This window comes from Hydra vulgaris, chromosome 13 (assembly GCF_038396675.1).
Source record: "Hydra vulgaris chromosome 13, alternate assembly HydraT2T_AEP".
Lineage (NCBI taxonomy): Eukaryota > Metazoa > Cnidaria > Hydrozoa > Anthoathecata > Hydridae > Hydra > Hydra vulgaris.
Window position 1 is genome coordinate 48,559,963 of NC_088932.1, and position 18,782 is coordinate 48,578,744.

Here is an 18,782-nt window from a genome sequence, read left to right on the forward strand (position 1 = left end):
TCGATTAAGGGTGATGAAGTAGGCTCTGATGAAGATGATGAAGCAGGCTGAGATGGTACTTGAAATGTTAGAGCAATTTGTAATTTTGTTTGATCATTTTTGCTAATATCAAGTGGGAACAAACCAGTGTTTTGAAGTCCAGCGATTAATTTTGTTTGCGTAAATACGTCACCGAAGCTAAAAAGTTTTTCTTGTAGTTGAATGAAATTTTCTTTAAAATTTTTGGCTGCATAAAACTCTGTAATTAATTTGCGCCAAACTAGTTTAATGTGACAATACACACCTACGTCTAACGGGTGAAGTATGAGGGACGAATGAGCCGGTAAACATATCAGCCTAATCTTATTGTCAATGCAAGTACGTGCAACATTGTAAGTAACATGTGTGACGTGTCCGTCTAAGACAAAAATGTGAATACCTGTAATTAAAAAAAATATTTTATTAGTTGATTAAACTACTCAATTTAAGTAGATCTAACTAACTACCTGAAATTAATTTGACTGTCGGTATGAATACTTTCGTGAGCCATTGAATAATATGTTTCTCTTCCATCCAACTCAATTTGGATGTTGTAAATACGGTGATTGGTGGTCCCCATACACACCAGTCTTTGTACAGACGTGATATTGGTTTGTAAACTACAAATCGCGACGTTAGAATTATCTTGTTCTAAGTCCATGTTTTTGCAAACTGAGAAAATTGATGTCAAAGTTTGAGTTTGTTTGCTGCTAAGTTGAAAAAATTATTTGGGAATTAAAGATTTTCTTTAGATTTATAATTGTTCCGTTGTTTATTTTTAAATAAAAAAACTTATAAAAATTTCGCTAATGCCCATATTTTCCCACCCACTTTTGGAGAACAAAATAACTTTGGTATTTTGTAAAATACAAAAATGTTATTTTGTTACATCTTATATATTAAATTTATTAACTATATTTCTTAACAAAGACATGTTGAAAATCGATGAAATTTTGTTCTAGGTAGTCATTCTTCTTACGCAGTGCTGTTGCACCCCCACGCCCCTAAATTAGGGTTAGTTGGGACCCGGCTAATCTATGGGAACTCTTAAAGTAAAAGGAGTTTTTTTTTTTTTAATACCTTAAAATGGAATTTTTAAAATTTATTTTAAGAGGGGCTCTGACCCACTAGCTATTGCACTGTTCGTACAAGTTTGTTTGATACCTGTTCGCACCGGCTCTGAACAAGACTAAGACATCTAATTTAAAACAGAACACTTCGCTACATAATAAAAAAAGGTAATATATAGCGTATAGGAAAGGGATGAAAAATATTTATCAAAGAAATAGCTTTTTTAAAATTTTCTATCAATTATTTAAGTCTTACAGATATTAACTCAATAATTAAACTAATCTAATTACAAACAACATGCAAGATGAACTTGATTTTATTTTTCGTATACCTGTGATTCTATTACAAGAGTTTAAGTATTTATTAAAAACTATTATAAATAATAAGCTAAATAAGGAATTTTATCAAGATTTCTAAATTATAATAATAATTATATGTTTTATATATCAATACTAAATAAATAACAGAGAAAGTCATATATAAAATCACTTTATTAATGCTTTGTAAAATGCAATATCAACAGCAGGCATGTATAATGATATCATTTCCATACATGGAAATGATATCATTGGCTTTTTCAGCAGATAAAGACTGATAAGGAGCACGTAAGCAAGCTGCCATTGGTATATTTGTCTTTAATGGTTTGGTAATAATGCTTGATGCTGCTCGCTTGACAAACTTATTAATACGCTTGTGAATAATTGTCTGAAAATGAGGTTTTAAAAAAAACATGGCAGTCCGTTTCGATAACCAAGATTTTTAACTCTTGTATAAGGCACTAACTTATAACTTGAAAAACCAGCAACAACTGAAAAATTCTTCACATCTATTAATTGCATTTGGTAAACAGAGAATGGTTTTTTACGGTTTACATTTTTAATAGCTCTTTCTAGTCCAAGCGGACTAAATATTTCTGCAACAGAGAAAGATTTTTCAATTTGACTATGAAAGTCATCACATTCTTGAATGCTGGAGTGACCTGGCTCGCAGAACTTTTGCTCAATGACTTTAATTTGTGAGTATCGTATAATAAATTCACATAAAGCTGCTGACATGAAACGATTGCGGTTTTGTGGTACACATGAATCGAACCAAAGTATGAACTTATTTACGTCAAGGTCATCCATGATTTTCAGAAGCAGACATGTTACAGCACTGGCAAGATCATTTCCTCCACGACCAGCCATAGCTTCATGCCAAAGGACGCAATAGCCTTTCTTGTTAAGCGAACAATGATCAGTTAATTATAATTTAAAAGTTTCCGTTTGTAATAAAAGTTTCCAACATTAGCCCGAGGCAAACTTAAAACATTTTCAAGATCAATACAAACAACTGCAATTTTAGGATCAGCATTTTGACGATCTTTATCACGTTCAGTTTTGGTATCATTCCTTGATGTTATGTGCTTATTATAACTATCTGTCTGCTCATTGCTTGCATTAAAAATGTTGCAATATTCATAGCATGTGTCACATAAATCTTTCTTTGGTTTTTTAAATTCTATGTTGAACTCGTGATTGAAGATATAACGATACATATGTTCTTTTACTGGTATATAGTCATTATTAAATTACAATATATTTTAAAAAGATCATACAGTTTACCTATATTGAGTGATCCTTCCATATACTCTTTAAATGTCTTTTTCCTGCAATAATGGGCCTCAATTCTTGGGAAAAGATTTATATGGTCTTGTACAACTTTTTTAGAATCTTCCGGTAAGCTTTTTTTTACGTCTTCCAAATTTTGATTGCATTGGCGTTCCAGTAGTTAAGCATTTATTAAATTTGTGAAAGTAAAATATTCTTTGGCTACTAATATTCAATGTTGAAAGATAGTAGGATTTACAAACTCTATATTGTGTATAAGAAAAAAAGAAGCTATAATAATAATTGTTATAAGCTATAATAATTAAGCTATAATAATTATTACTTATTTATTATTTACATTATTAATTATTAATTATTTACAAAGAAGCTATGATAATTATTATTATTATAATAAGACATTTTTCTTCTCGAATTTTCACCAGCAGCTGTCCGACAGCGTTTTTTCTCTAGTTTTTCGGTAGTTTTTGAATAAAAATGTTTTTTACCGTCATCATCTAAGGTCCAAAAGTTATCAAATATAACTTGACGTTCGATCTCAGTTATATTAGTTGAGCATTTGAACTTACAATTTCTGCAACTTTTTGGCGTTGCAATAGATCTTTACCCGACTGACGTTGCATTTTTCTTATATTTTGTTTCCAATTACTCGTATCAGCTTTACGTTTTCTAGATATTCCACCATGGGGTGACCTACGAGAAGGTGTAATACCAAGCGACTCTAAAGATTAAAAAACTCCATTATCTTTTTTACTTGATTATCTAGGATGCATAAATAATAAATTATTTTGTTTTTTATGCATTCTGGATAATTAAAATAAAAAATTGGCAAAATTATAACGCTAATTAAGTGAAAAAATACCTTCGTTTTGATTTAGAGCATGTTCCATTTTTTGGTCAATATTTTTAGTTGCCATTTTGAAAATTACAATAACAACAAAATTATTCCGTACAAATATGTAACTGTAAATATATGATTGGTTGATCGGAGTTAAAATAAGATAACATTTTCAAATTTGCTTATTTAGGAGATAAAACAATGCAATATGGCATGCAACACCGTATTAAAAGTTTTATATGTTTTCAATATAAATAAAATAGAAAAACATAGCGCAAAACTATTCAAAAACTATAAAAACTCGATTTTTTCAAAAAGTGGTGATAGAACAAGATAATTCTAACGTCGCGAAATGGTGGCAGAATGGTACCGGTAGCGTTGACACAATTACCGAATGTGTAATTAAATTAATTTTTTCGTTGTTACCAACCAATTTTAAAGGAGGTTTAACAACGAGTCGGCAAATTATATGCTCTTTACCTTGAGTGCCTAAAAATTCAATTTCGTTAAAATTCTACAAATTGCACAAAGCGTTGATTTGCTTCAAGAAATTGTTTTTGAACTGTATTGAAATAACTTGTTATTTTGTCTTCGGTACAAGAGGAAGCTCTGAGAGGCGAAATATTGCCTGCTACTCTGACACTTAATCTATGATACCATTACTTCATGAAACCTTGATACCATTCCCATCCTAGTATACCATATGGTGAAAACAAATGACTTAGATTTGTAGATACTTAAACATCCCCCCAATTATTGCGATGGCATCTGCAAACGTTCTTCCGAAACCCTAATCATCTAAACCAATAAGTATTGAAACAAAAACAAATTCAAATGCTGTACTTAGCGCGGTAGTTGTACCTCTACCATGTGATTGGACTTCGTTGTGCACACCCTTGTGAAGAGTTGCCTTTGGTATGTTGTATGTCTCTGAAGCTTTACTGAGTGATATTTCCTTTTTTTTGATTTGTTTTACTGCAAGTTGGGAATGCTCTTCACTGTAAGTTGTTTGCGTTTTACAAATGTAAGTGCGAGTTATTTTTTTTTTAATTTTTAGATAGATAGCAAAGACTGCCTTATTTATTCACTTTTTAAATAATGAATAACTATTAATAGTTATTCATTATTTAAAAAGTTAGCCGCGTTTAGTTTAGTTTAGCCGCGTTCATCTTAATGCATTAGTGTGAGCAATTAGCATGTTTACTCTTCCCCCAAAAAACATTTATATCAGTTTTTGCTCAACTTTTTTCCAGAACTAGCAAATTCAATTTTGAAAAGAGAATCTTGATGTAATAAAATTTTTTACAAAACAGCCTTTTTAGTTTAGTAAAATTTAATTTTAGTTTTGGGAGTTTTGAAGTTGATTTTTTTTGAAAAAACAACTTTTTTTTTTTACTAGTGTGAAAGGATTTTAAAGTTTGTTGAGTAAAAATATTTTTTTTAAAACGATTTTTACTCCTTTAGGTAGAAAAATTCTCTACAATACGATGCCTCGTATTTTTAAAGATTTTCTGTTTTAGCTTTCAATAAATGAAAAAAAAAAATTGCTAAACCATTTACCTTTTTTTTTCGTTTACTCTTACCCCAGTTTACTCTATTCTTTTTTTATTATCATTATTGCGGTATTTAAAGTACTCCAAAAAATCTTTTTGGTGCGGAAGACCATTTAACTAGAAAGTTCACAAACCTTAACAGTATATTCATTAAGTACAACATTGAAAACGTGGTCAGATAAGATTTTATGACAAAGTTAAAAGCTACGTTTACGAAGCACATGGTTTCCCAAAGTCAAAGAAAAAAGATTTGAAGGATCAAAAAAAATACAAGCTTCCTGATAAAGAGACCAACCAACACCCACTTCTCAGATAAGAAATTATTTTACTGTTGATTCTGTTTCAAGCAGTAGACTTTATCTTTTTATTAGTCATCAATCATATCATGTTCCCAGAGCATTTAAAGTGTATAGTAAAGACCAAACATTCGGCTTTAGTTATGATATTCGATCTGGTTTTTTTTATGGTTTCAAAATGTCTCTGGTTTTCACCAAATATGGTCAGAAGGTCGACACCAATTAGAATCCTGGAGAACCATTTCAAGCTCTGAATTGATGCTCACTACTCACTAGACAACAATGTGGTCGATCAGCAAGATGGAACACTACCATATATGTTCTATAAAACCCAGAGGTGGCTCCAGGAGAACCTGCTAAAACATTGGACAATTAAATAACATCCACCTGGATATCTGGGTTTGTCAACTCTTGACTATTAAATCTGAGAATATGAAGACTTAAAGACTTGTCGATGTCCCTACTATAGTGTCAACTCGCTTTGCCATCAAAAGGGAAAAGAACAAGATACCCAAAGATTATATTCAGACTACCTGCTTTAGGTTTAAGAGTTGACTTAAAGCTATGAATAATGCTTAGACAGAACATAAAAATGTGATAAATGTCTTTCTGGACACTTTTTAATAGATAATTTTTTTTAGTTTCTAGTTTCCATTCTAAATTAATTTTAATTCAAAAAAAAAAACTTTCACGAATATTTTGGTTGCATACGGTACGCATTAAAATTGAAATTACAAGCAAGCAAGAAGTATTGAAGTTAACCCAATGAAGGCGAATTACGGCATCGACAAACTGTAAATGATTGATTATGGCACTTTTTTGACTTTAATCTGTTAATTAAACAGAAAAAAATTAATTTAAAAAAAGTATTTTAAATAGATTTTGTTCAACAAATCAACGGAGAAAGGGTAATGAAGGAAAGGCATTAAAGTTATATGAAAAATTATCTAGTTATGTTTCCTTATAGTTTAAGCAGCATCACAATTGCATGCATTTTTTATTACCTATAAATGGACTTAGTTGGTTTATCGCCTTAATGGATTAGTTAAAAATTATTATAGTAAAATGAACTTTATCAAAATAAATGTTAAGTTTCAAAAAAGGATGTAAATTTGATATATATTAAATATTTAATACAATATAAAATTTATAAAAATCTAATAAAGACACTAGCCATTTCTATGCTGACAGCTAAGTCCATTATTTTTACTTTTTCCATCATTATTATCTTTGGCATTTACCGAAACTGCATTGGCTGCTTGGCGGAAGTGCATATCACGCGACTATTGAAAAAATGCTTCCTCTCTTTGCAATTTTTGACTACTTGCTTAGGTAATCGTCAGAAGTATTTTCAATAAAACTTGTCACTACTACTTCAAAATAAAAAACGACACATTATTATTATATTATCTAAAGAAATATCCACTGAAATTTGAAAATATACGAATGATTTTATTGATTATATTAAAGAAACATTACGTATTTTTTTTTTTTTTTAAGTGCCCTCAGAAGCCCTTACGGTCTTGTCATAGAGCTCGAAAGATGTGCGTTTAAAAAGAAGTTCACCCCTCCTTACTGGGATGGATTACACTCAATGCCCAGAGTGGCGTTGAACAACGGATCACGACGGTTTCTGAGGAAAGCGCTTACCACTGCGTTACGGCTGCTCGCAAACGCATTAAAACTGTTGTTAAACTGCACGTATTGAAACTGTTGATTAAAATTTGAAATACACATTTTATTTTCATTTTTTATTTTTTTCATTTTTTCTGAAGTATTTAATGTAAATTAATGTTATATAACAACATAATAAATATCAGATTTATTAAAATCTGTTGCTTTTTTTAATATTAATTACCATTACTTGCTATTTGATGGTAGTTTTATTTTTACTAATTAATAAATAATAATTTTCAAAACAAGTGTTTATATTCTTATATTTATCATATGCAAACATGAGTTTTATATTCACCAACTATATTCCACAAACATATGCTTTAGATTAACTCTACGGTCTGTTAAAAATACAGTCAACTTGAATTTATACATACTCAATTTTTCTAGTTTCTAACTCTTTACACTTGGTTCTCTTTTTAGAAGGTGTAATATGCTAAGAGTTATTTTTTTAGATACTTAGTTTACTATATAACAAAAGAAATCTGTGGCCATTAGGTTATCAATGTTTTCTAATAGTTTATTATGCTACCATGTTTTATTATTTGTTGATTACTAGATGTTAGATGATTTTTAGTAATGTTTATAATTTATACATGGGATAATTAAGGTAACGTTTTTAAAAAGAAAATTTCATTGATGTATTAATTTTTTATTTTTTGTTAGCCAAATGATAATATTGATGGGAACTTAATGTAAAAAATTCATACCAACTTAATAATATTCTATTATTATTTATTTTATTATTACAAGGTATAATATAAAACTGTATTGAATAGTTATTCTCCTATGACAGAAGTTGATAAAAAATAATTTTAAACCGCTATTTTATATTTATTTCAATCGTATGAAAAAAGTTGAAAGAAAAAGTTTTTTTTCATACTTTTTTGTTATTTTTATATGATTTTTAAAAATAGATATTTCATTTGACTATGATTTATAGACATTTTTTTTTGGCATTTGTTTTAATTTTTTAATTTAACTTTTAACAACGCGCCCTCAGAAAAATGAAATCCAAGGTTTGATGCTTGCTCTGACCAGATATGCAACATTGGTAAAGAGGTAGGGGTGAACTTCCTGGTTAGATGCTCTTCTATTGTGCTGCGTGATTAGACCGTTAAGTCTTTTGGAGCATCTTAGTAACTAAAAAATAAGTAAAAATAATAAACCAATACTAGCAGAATATTTTGCAAGGGCCAAGTAGTTGTTAGATGTTTTATTCATATTCGTTATATATATATATATTATTTGTAATGATTATTTATTTACACTGCAGACTTAACGTATACTGCTGTTATGAAAGTTTAATGGTATTAAAATAATTTGTTGTTGACAAAATGAAGTAATCTAGTATTGCACTGCGTTTCATGTCAATTGCTAACTGAAACGGAGTCATTATTTTTCCTTTTAAAAACATGTCTCCCGACGACTGAACTAATAAATGTACAAGTAGTAAGTTATCTTTATAAACTGCAACGTGAAGTGGAGATATTCCATTTAAATTAATCATATCGACATTTTTATGTATTGAAATAAGATATTTTACTACTAATGTATTTCCCGCCAATACTGCAGCATGAAGAGGAGTCCATCCTTCTAAATCCGTTGTATGGCACGGGAAACCATACTTAATTAGTATCGTTACGCAGTTTATACAGGCGTTATAAGCTGCTTCGTGTAAAATTGTTTTAGACCGCTGAAGAACTAATGCTACATTGACATTTTTTAGCATACAACGTAATTTGTTACAATTGTCGTCCATAATACATTTGAGCAACCTCTCCGCAGAAAAAATCTGAGAAGGATCCATTTGATTTTGAAAATACTTTGAAATCTTATTATCTTTTGCAGTAGCTTGTAACATATCTACTAAACTCGCTCTTTTAAAAGCAATCGGTGAAGCGAAGGATCGGATGAAAGGTTGTTTTGGAGCTTCAGAGTATTTTCGTGAAAGAAGTCGTAAAGGCTTTGAATCTGCAATTGATTGTTCAGTTTCTTTATTATTGCGGTTGTTCATCATGTTTGCAGGTAATAAACAAGTCCTATCTAATTTTGAAAATGTGTTTTGGAAAAATGTTTTAAACTTCACGTTTTTCGCATAATTATTTAATCAACAGTTTTGATACATTATTCAAAAGGTTTAACAATAAACTTCAATCAACAGCTTTTATATATTATTTATTTTTTTAACTATGAATATTTATATATTTTAATTAAATTTTTTTTTTTTCAAATCCAAATGGGATGGAAAAAATTCTTTTAAAAATTGTAAAAAGGATGCGCGCGCAAAATAAAAGTTATTTGATAGAATAAAAACAAAAAAGATAAAATAAAAAGTATATCAACTAAAACATCCCAATGAAGCTCAATCAATAAAAAATCATTTAAACTCATTTCAATTCCGTTTACAAAATCATCCCTAAATATTTTTTTTATTTACTTCGTGAGAAAGTTTATACTTAATAAAAGCAACAATAAACACCTATTATTTATTAAAATCTAATTTAATAATAGCAACAATAAACACCTATTGTTATTAAAATCTAATTATTAAACCAGCAATAAAATTTAAAAATCAAATTAGGATTTTTTTTTTTTCAAATATAAGATTATTAATTATCTGGGGCAATGATATAATGATATTATATAAACTAGATGTCTAACTTGCGGTATTTTATTGGACAAAAAATGAAGCCGCTTTTTTTTTGTTTACTAATATAATCCGTCATTTGTAAAAAGGGCAAAAGCTGAAGCCGATGCGTAGAATAAAAGTTAAAATAACTTAAAGATCAAAAACACGTTTTAATAATTATAAAATACTTAAAAACGTTTTTTTACGAGCCTAGGTTTAAAGTATTATAATTCATAAAAATACTTCAAAGGCGTCTGTTGTTTCACTTTTCTATTCAAAATTTAATCCCTCTCTAATCGGAAATGAATTTAGGAATTATAAACTACTATTTTACAAGTATTCGAATTTCCTCTTAACACTTTTACATAAATAGTATTTATATTTAAGATAAATTAATGTCAAGAAAAGTTAAACAATATTTGTTTACAAATTTAACCCGCCAATTGTAAAAATACAAAAGAGGCTTCACTTTTCGTATCGAAGTTAGACGTACGTTACATAATATACGTTATATAATATATCAGTACGTTATTTAATATATCATTGATCTGGAGAAAATATTGCATCAACAGAATAATAAACATTTTATTTTAATATTGCTACAAAAAAGTCGCATTTATATTTGTGTGTCTAGCACAATTTTCTCTGCTGGCTTGCATCATTTAAAATAACAAATTTTCTTAACAAAATATTGTTTTCAAAGTGGTCTTCATTACTTATACACTTTGAAAGCTCTGGAGAGAGGTGTTTTTTATCTTTAGCAAATCTTTCCTAATATTATTTTAAAACAATAGTAAAGTTCAAAAATAGTTCAAAAATTCAAAGTTAAAAATTTCCTTTCTATAAAATTTTATTTTTTTTAAAAAAACGCGGATTTAACAAAAACTTCGTTAATCCAACTTTCGAATATAAATATCGGAATGCTATTTAAACAAGAAGCCTACAAATTGCGCCAACAATCTTTTGTTTGTGTAGAAAGGGTAGAAAATGCATATTTATAATAACCTAACTTCGCTTCCTAAAAATCTACATACTACACAAATTGAAAACATCATGATTTATGTGAAATCTAGGCTTCAAGGTTTCTGAGCTGCTTATATGATTCTAAAATATCTGAGCTGCTCCTTTTGTACTAAGGTATCTTTACCAGGGCCTTCCCGAACGAGGGATGTACGGGGTGTTCCACCCCCTCCTCAAAGCTGTTATATAAGCATTTGAGTTGGCACAACAGCAAGTTTTGAACTATAGTTGGCAAATTGCAAATATTAAAGACCTTTTTTTTTGGTGTCTCTCGTTGGCATAAAATACATACAACACCCCCCTTCCTCCCCCATGGAAAACCTTTTCAGGACGGCCCTGATCTTTACTCCTCATTTTATGCTAGGATATCTGATTAAGATATTAGATATTAAAACAATAAAAAAAAAAAATTGTATTATTTTTTGAAATATTGATTAGCAAATAAATGATTAGAAAAAAAAGAAAAAAAAAGCATAATTATTTATAGCATATTTAGAAAACCATCTGGTAATTTTAAAAAGTTTAAAAGTCATTTGAAAACATTTTTAACCAATTTTAGTCAAGAATACCATTGAGTATGAGAACAAAATCAAATTTTATATTAGAACAATAAAGTTGTTCTCTAATGATTTTTTATACTGTAAAGGTTTTTAAGTTCGAAACTTCAAAAATTAAATTGTGAAGAATACAGGAATGATTACTTGGAAAGCAACTGGGATAAAGTAATCATAGTTTCCAATAGTAATACAAATAAATCATATGAAGATTTCTTTACTACCTTTAATTCTTTTTTAGACAAACACGCACCGTTAAAAAAACCGTGGCTTAACTCAAAACCTTAAACCATGGATTACTTCAGCAATTTTAACCTCGATAAAAAAAACGAAACAATATATTTAAGAAGTTCCTTAAAACAAAAAATCTTCATAAAAAATTAATTCTTGTAAAAACTTACAAAACCGATAGAAATTTACTTGTAACACTTATTCAAAGAAGCAAAAAAAAACACTTTTCTAACTACTTTATTACCAATAGCAATAGTTTGAAAGCTACGTGAAAGGGTATTAGAACGTGCCAATAGTATGCTGTCATTAAGACGACACTATGTTCCCCAACATGCTTTAATATCAGTTTATTATTCCTTGTTCTCCTCACATCTAAGTTATTGTTGCACTGTTTGGGGTCAAAAAGGTAGTTTTCTATTACATCGTATAAACAGTTTACAACGCACTACCTTAAGAGTTATGATATTTTCTCCCTTACGATCTAATATCGAAAGTAGATTTTCTGAATTAAAAATTCTAAAATTTCAAGTAATCTTGTAAAGCTTTATAATTGTCTCAAGTAATCTTGTAAAGCTTTATAATTGTCTCTTTGTGTTTGATTTTCTTCATAACAAACTACCAAATTCCTTTAATAATTTTTTTATTAAAACAAGTGATACGCACAAATATTGCACGCGAAATACTGAAAATTTTAACTTGCACACTTTCTTTTTCAACACTATTAAATATAGCAAGCGCTCTATAAAACACCAATGTATTTCTCACTGGAACCAAATAATACCATTTATAAAAAAAATATCTCAACTAGATACCCTATTATTACCAACATTCTTCTTCTCAATCGAAACCAAATTTAGAAATTTTTATTTGAGTATATATTTAATGAATACTAATTTTATCTTTTATTATTATTGCTTTTTTTAAATTACTGTATTTATAAAACTATGATTACCTTTATTTTATTCTTTTTTAACTCTACTAATATTACTATTATCATTAATTTATCTTTGTTTTTTAAATCTTATTAATATTATTTATAATGATATGATTATATATTTATAATGATATATTTATAATGAAAGTGATTCAGTTGTAGTAATAGTTTTTATGGTTATTGTCCTAATTTTTGCAATTGTTATGTTTATTTCATTAATTTCTGTCATAGTTATAAACTTCACTGTAATTATTTTTACCATTGTTTTTATCATTAGTTATAATTTTTAGTAAAGTTATCACGACATAGTTACTATTTGTTTTTTTTATTCACATTATTATTAATATCGTTATTTTTATTATATTATTATTGCAATTATTAATATCATCTTTATTTACTAGTGCTTTATTTTCCTTTCTTTCTTTTTTTTTTTTTTCTTTTTAATTTTTTTTCTTATTTATAATTCTTTCTGTGTTTTATTTGCTTTTTTTTTTTTTTAGGTGTTACTCCATTGACTAGTTTTTAACTATATGAGTGACACCTAAATATTATTATAAATTTTCATATTTAATGGTTAAATAAATTGATAAGTTTAGCATGATTGGTACTTGCACAAGCGATGTTACAGTACAATAAATATAAATAAAACATTATTGTTTTGTTTTTTTCTGATTTTTTTATTAGGTGTCCTAAGAAGTCCTTACGATCTTATCACAGAGCACCGTGGAAGAGCATTTAAAAGGAAGTTCACACCTCCTTCCTTAACAATTTTATAAAACTTGCCCAGAGGTGGCGTTGAACCACGGATCTCTAGTTAATTAAAATTAATGTAAAAGTTAAGAAATATTTTATCTTGATAAATCAAAACTAAAATTCACCCAACTGAACTGTGTCAAATATCAGAGTATATTCGTTAAAAAACTGACTATAACTTGTAAATCACCTTTTGGGGGGTGAAGCACCCTTCCTAAAATCGTCTCCCTATCAGCCGCTATATGTCATTGAGCTTTAATAATGATGAAAAATCTAACGAATGACAATAAAGCAGAAAACCTTTCGAAATGGTCTACAAAATTTATTCTTGTTCTACAAAAATTATTCTTATTCTTGTCGGCAAATTTGACCCGTTTAGACCAGTCAGTCAGCAAATCTCAAAAAACGAGGACCTTTTACAGTTTACCATTTCTATGTAAATTTCTACTTTTTAATGAGTTCTTATAAAAAAACTAGGAATGTACTGGAGTTCCGGCCGGAACTAAGATATTTAAGGTAAGTAGTTTATTTTAATATGTTTTTTTTAATATATATTCAGTTAGCGTTGAATAAAATTATTTTGTAAATGTTTATTTTTGATAAGTTTGTATATTGTTGTAAAAATAAAAATGAGATCAAATTAATAATAATAATTTTGTACGAACTTCAGCGAATCTTTCTCTTGCAATAATAATGTTTGAGATTATAGAGTTTACATAGCGAACTAGTTAGCTATCTAAACTATATATATATATATATATATATATATATATATATATATATATATATATATATATATATATATATATATATATATATATATATATATATATATATATATATATATATATATATATATACATTAATAAAAATACTTATCTAATTTTTAGTTGTCTTACTGATGGAGAAACATGCTGTTAAAGAAAACTATAAATTCGGTGTATACGAATACTATACCGGACCACACCGGACCAACACCAGAGTATAAAAAACAATTTTAATAGAGTGAAACATACGTAAGTTATATTTGTGATACATATATACAATAAAAAATTATATAATTAAAAAAAAAATTTAATTCAAATTAAAGATAGGGACAGGCGCTGTGGAGTATTCATGTTTTGACTGGCTAAAATAGGAACAGGCACAGTAGAGTGTGCATACATCGACTAAATAAAATAGGGACAGCCGCAGTGGAGTGTTGCTACATCGACTGACTAAAATAGGGACAGGCGAGGTGGAGTGTACATGCAAGTGCCTGTACACTCCACTGCGCCTGTCCCTATTTTAGTCAGCAGTCCTTTTGGACTGCTTGCCCTAACCACCAAGGGTTTTTGGTTAGGGCAAGCAGTCCAAAAGGATAACTTATAATTCTCGTAAAAAAGCCGACCGCTCTGCTTAAATCCAAACACGTATTTATGAAAATTAATTCTTTTTTCAAAAAATCAAAAAAGTTATTATGTGACAGGGGTGCGTGCGCGTGAATGAGATATACGTATGCTAAAATAAAAATTTTACAGTTAAACACGGAATCTAAGCTCATTTGAATAATCTACTGCACACCTGTTACAAGAACCAGATGAGACTGTGTAATTGGATCTTCCTACACATCCAGTCAGTTTCACCCTGCCATGTTCAATAAAGTTGAAAATGATATTTTATCAAGACGATCAACTCGAAAGCGCACGGCTCCAAATCGGTTGACTCTTTGAACAATGGACCACTTAAAACTTAAAGATGTCGGGGAGAATGTGATGAAATTTTTCATTATTATTATTGTTGTTTTATTAAGATTTATTTTTATTGTTTTAGGTTATTTTCATATATCTATTGAGTCTACATCAAGCTAAAACAATCTTTTGAATAATTTTACCCAGAATAATAACTACTTAGTTTAATTTAAGAAGCCAGTTTATGATTGGTTAAATTTTGATTTATATATTTAACCAATATAAGTTATGATTTATATATAAACATTTAATCAATTTATAAACATTTAATCTGTTAAGATAAAAAATATCTTAAAATGTGACCTAACAAAAATGTCCCGTAAGTAACAGTGGAATTGCCCACTAACATAGTTTTATATATATATATATATATATATATATATATATATATATATATATATATATATATATATATATATATATATACATTTATATATATATATATATATATATATATATATATATATATATATATATATATATATATATATATATATATATATATATACATATATATATAAATTATATTGCAGTTTTACATATAGAATATCATAACACTGATAATGCTGTTTCTTTAATGTATAAGATAATAAGCATTTTGTTTGCTTAACTGTAGCTTTTTCATGTCTCCTGTAACACACCATCTCCAAGTTTCCAGCTTCTACTTCTAACTTTTTCTCCTGAAACTCTTAACTCTGGACGCTAATACATGACCATCTGCACCTTTAAACCACCTTAATCTTCCCTGATGCACCCTATCAGATACACTCACTAATCCTAATCTTTATATAAGATCACCACTTCTTTTTTTGTTTTTAGAGTTGCACCACAAATCTATCTGATTGCTGTCGTTTCAATTCTTTCCAATTAGTGGACATCATTGGATGAACATCATCTTTATTGCATATGTTTCACTGCTACACATCATTATAATCTCAACTCACATAGTGTATATCTTTTCTTTATTCTTTTATAATACACTTCTTGTTGTTAGAAGTGGAGATAGCTCTCTAAAAGAGGAGTTAGTTCTCTGAGACAATCCTCTCGTTGTAATTGTATGTTGTAGAATTAATATATATATATATATATATATATATATATATATATATATATATATATATATATATATATATATATATATATATATATATATGTATATATATATAACAACAATTTTAAATGTGTTCTATAAAATAGAGGGCTCAACGCTCTTAAAAAACAGAGCAATAAATTAGTAGAAACTATAAGTAGTAGTATTCGATATACATTTATATTGAAAAGTAACATATCGGTAGTATTTGATATACATATATATCGAATGTATAAATATTTAAGAATGCTTAAGATATATATAGTGCTACTGTTATTATATCCATATCAATACTAATTAACAGATTTAAAAACAAACACATTCGGAAAAGATCAAGTTAAATTACTTTTTCCGTAATTCAGATAAGTTGTTCCATGGGAGTTAAGATATTATGGGGAGTTGATTTGATTTGCCGACAGGGGCTAATTTATTTTATGGGGAGTTAACCTATTTCAAAATAGATTAACTGCCCGGATAATTTTTTATGCCACGGGAGTTAATTTATTACGAGGGTTAATTTATTTCATGATACCGGAATTTATTTTTTACTATATTTATTTAAGACATGTGACACAGACTGTGTAAGTTAAATCAAAAAACCATTGTCCTACAGGGTAATAAAGAACTATAGGTAAACCTAGGTAAAAGAGACAAAACTCTTAACAAATACAATGTAATTTAAGGTAAAGCTACAGTTTAGCGCTCTAAAATAATTTTATTTTTACGCTTGTTGCGCTCTCGTTAGTGGAGAGTTTTAAACATTAGAAATTTTAATTGAAATAATAAACGAAAAAAGATATCTGCCCTACGCCAAATCGTCAGTCAATGTAGCAGCACTTCCTTGTAGAGGCAGGCTATAAGATAATGGATGTAGCAGCACTCCCTTGTAGCAGCAGGCTATAAGATTGTCGATGTAAGTACTTAGCCAATAAATATTCTTTATGTTTATATTAAAGTAACCATTTGAGCGAGTCTCCACACGAAATTCTTTATGTTTATATTAAAGTAACCACTTTGAAAAAGTCTCCACACGAAAGCGCAAAAAGCGATAAAATAAAATTATTTTAGACCGCGTATCTGTAGCTTTGCCTAATTTTACTTGCAGTAATCACTTGTAAAAAGTTAAATCCATCTATGTAAAGATTTCTAAAAGCTTAGGAAAACTGTGGTGCAAAAAGAGATGCTATCCAGTTTTGGGTAACAAACAAGTTCTTTTTTCATCAAAAGTGTTACAATAGTATCATTTTTAATGTTTCTTAACTTTTAAATAGTTAAAAAAAAGTATAGGATGCCTAATACAGTAAATATTTCATATATATATATATACATTTTATATATATATATATATATATATACATACATATATATATATATATATACATACATATATATATATATATATACATACATATATATATATATATATATACATATATATATATATATATATATATATATATATATATATATATATATATATATATATATATATATATATTCATTCCACTGGAATATTAGTGAATAAGCTCTCAACATCCTAGGAAACTATATATTTGTTAGTTATATCAACTTTTTTTAATTTCTCAACAAAAGAAAAAGAGTCATAGGTGGAATAAGATTTAGGTATATAAGGAGACAATAAATCAGAAAGATTTATAGCAAGTTTATAATTATTTGTCCCGATTGTTGAAATAATTGGTCTAAAAGGTGGTAAAAAAGAATCTTTACTGAGTTTGTGCATCTTAGGCAAAGCATAAACTCTTGCTGTTTGTTAACCAACGGGATAAATTTTATTGTAAACATCATTTTCAAAACAATTATGCTTTTTAAGTTTCGTAAGATACCCTTGTAAAGATTGTTCTCTTTTAATAGTTGAAATTAAATTATTTGTTGATAAAAAGTTATATCCATCTATGATAAATAGTATTGATAATCATAATATAAGATATTATAAGCTTCCATTTATAGAATTTTACTCAAATTTTACTAAATCTAAAGTTAATAAAATCATTAATAAAATATTGTAAAGATGTTATAATTAATATAATTTTCACTACCGACAAATTACAAAACAGTTTAAGTATAAAAGATCCATTTCCTAAGCTGCTCAAATCCAATGTTTTTACAAATTTTCTTGTGCTAGATGTAAAGCCAGTTATATTGGAGAAACCTTCAGACACTTAACAACAAGGATTCATGAGCATCTTACAAGAGACAAACAATCTAATGTTTATAAGCATTTAATTTTATCTGTTAATTGCAAAAATCTAAGTAACTATAATTGTTTTAAAATTTTGGATACTGCTTCTAACAAAAACAAATTGAAAATTAAAGAAGCACTTCATATTAAATGGGAAATCCCATCTTTAAATAAACAAACTGTTTATTATAATGTAAATTTGTCTATCTAGTTTTATTTATTTATTTATTTTTTTAATTATAGTTTCATTTTTTTTTTGCTATTTACGGTATCATAATTTGTATTATAATCTTTATTGGTTTGTAACAATTCTATTTGTCTGTTAATATTTCTCTGTAATTTTTAAAAGTTAACATCTTAAATAAGCTTTTATAAAATTTAATTAAGTTTAAACATCTGGTATAGTATGTAAACTTATCCTCTTTCTTATAATAAATTACAATATTTCTAGGGGTTACATATACCCTCGCTATTCAAGTAATATAAAAAAACCGTTAAAAAAACAAACAAATAATAAAACTTCAATGTAATGTGTTCTTGCGTCTTATACCCAGTTCACACTAAATTCTGTTTTAAATAAA

General features: G+C 27.8%; 1 protein-coding gene across 1 annotated transcript; it reads right to left on the minus strand.

The window, feature by feature from the left end:
- Positions 1-8,351: 8,351 nt before the first annotated feature.
- On the minus strand, positions 8,352-9,077 carry LOC105843123 (serine/threonine-protein phosphatase 6 regulatory ankyrin repeat subunit B). The gene has a single exon (XM_065816062.1). It carries the CDS (start codon positions 9,075-9,077, stop codon positions 8,352-8,354), a length of 726 nt encoding a protein of 241 aa, XP_065672134.1.
- Positions 9,078-18,782: the final 9,705 nt, after the last annotated feature.

Coding starts and splice junctions, on each gene's coding strand:
- LOC105843123 (XM_065816062.1), bottom strand. CDS start 9,077: ATGATGAACAACCGCAATAATAAAGAAACTGAACAATCAATTGCAGAT.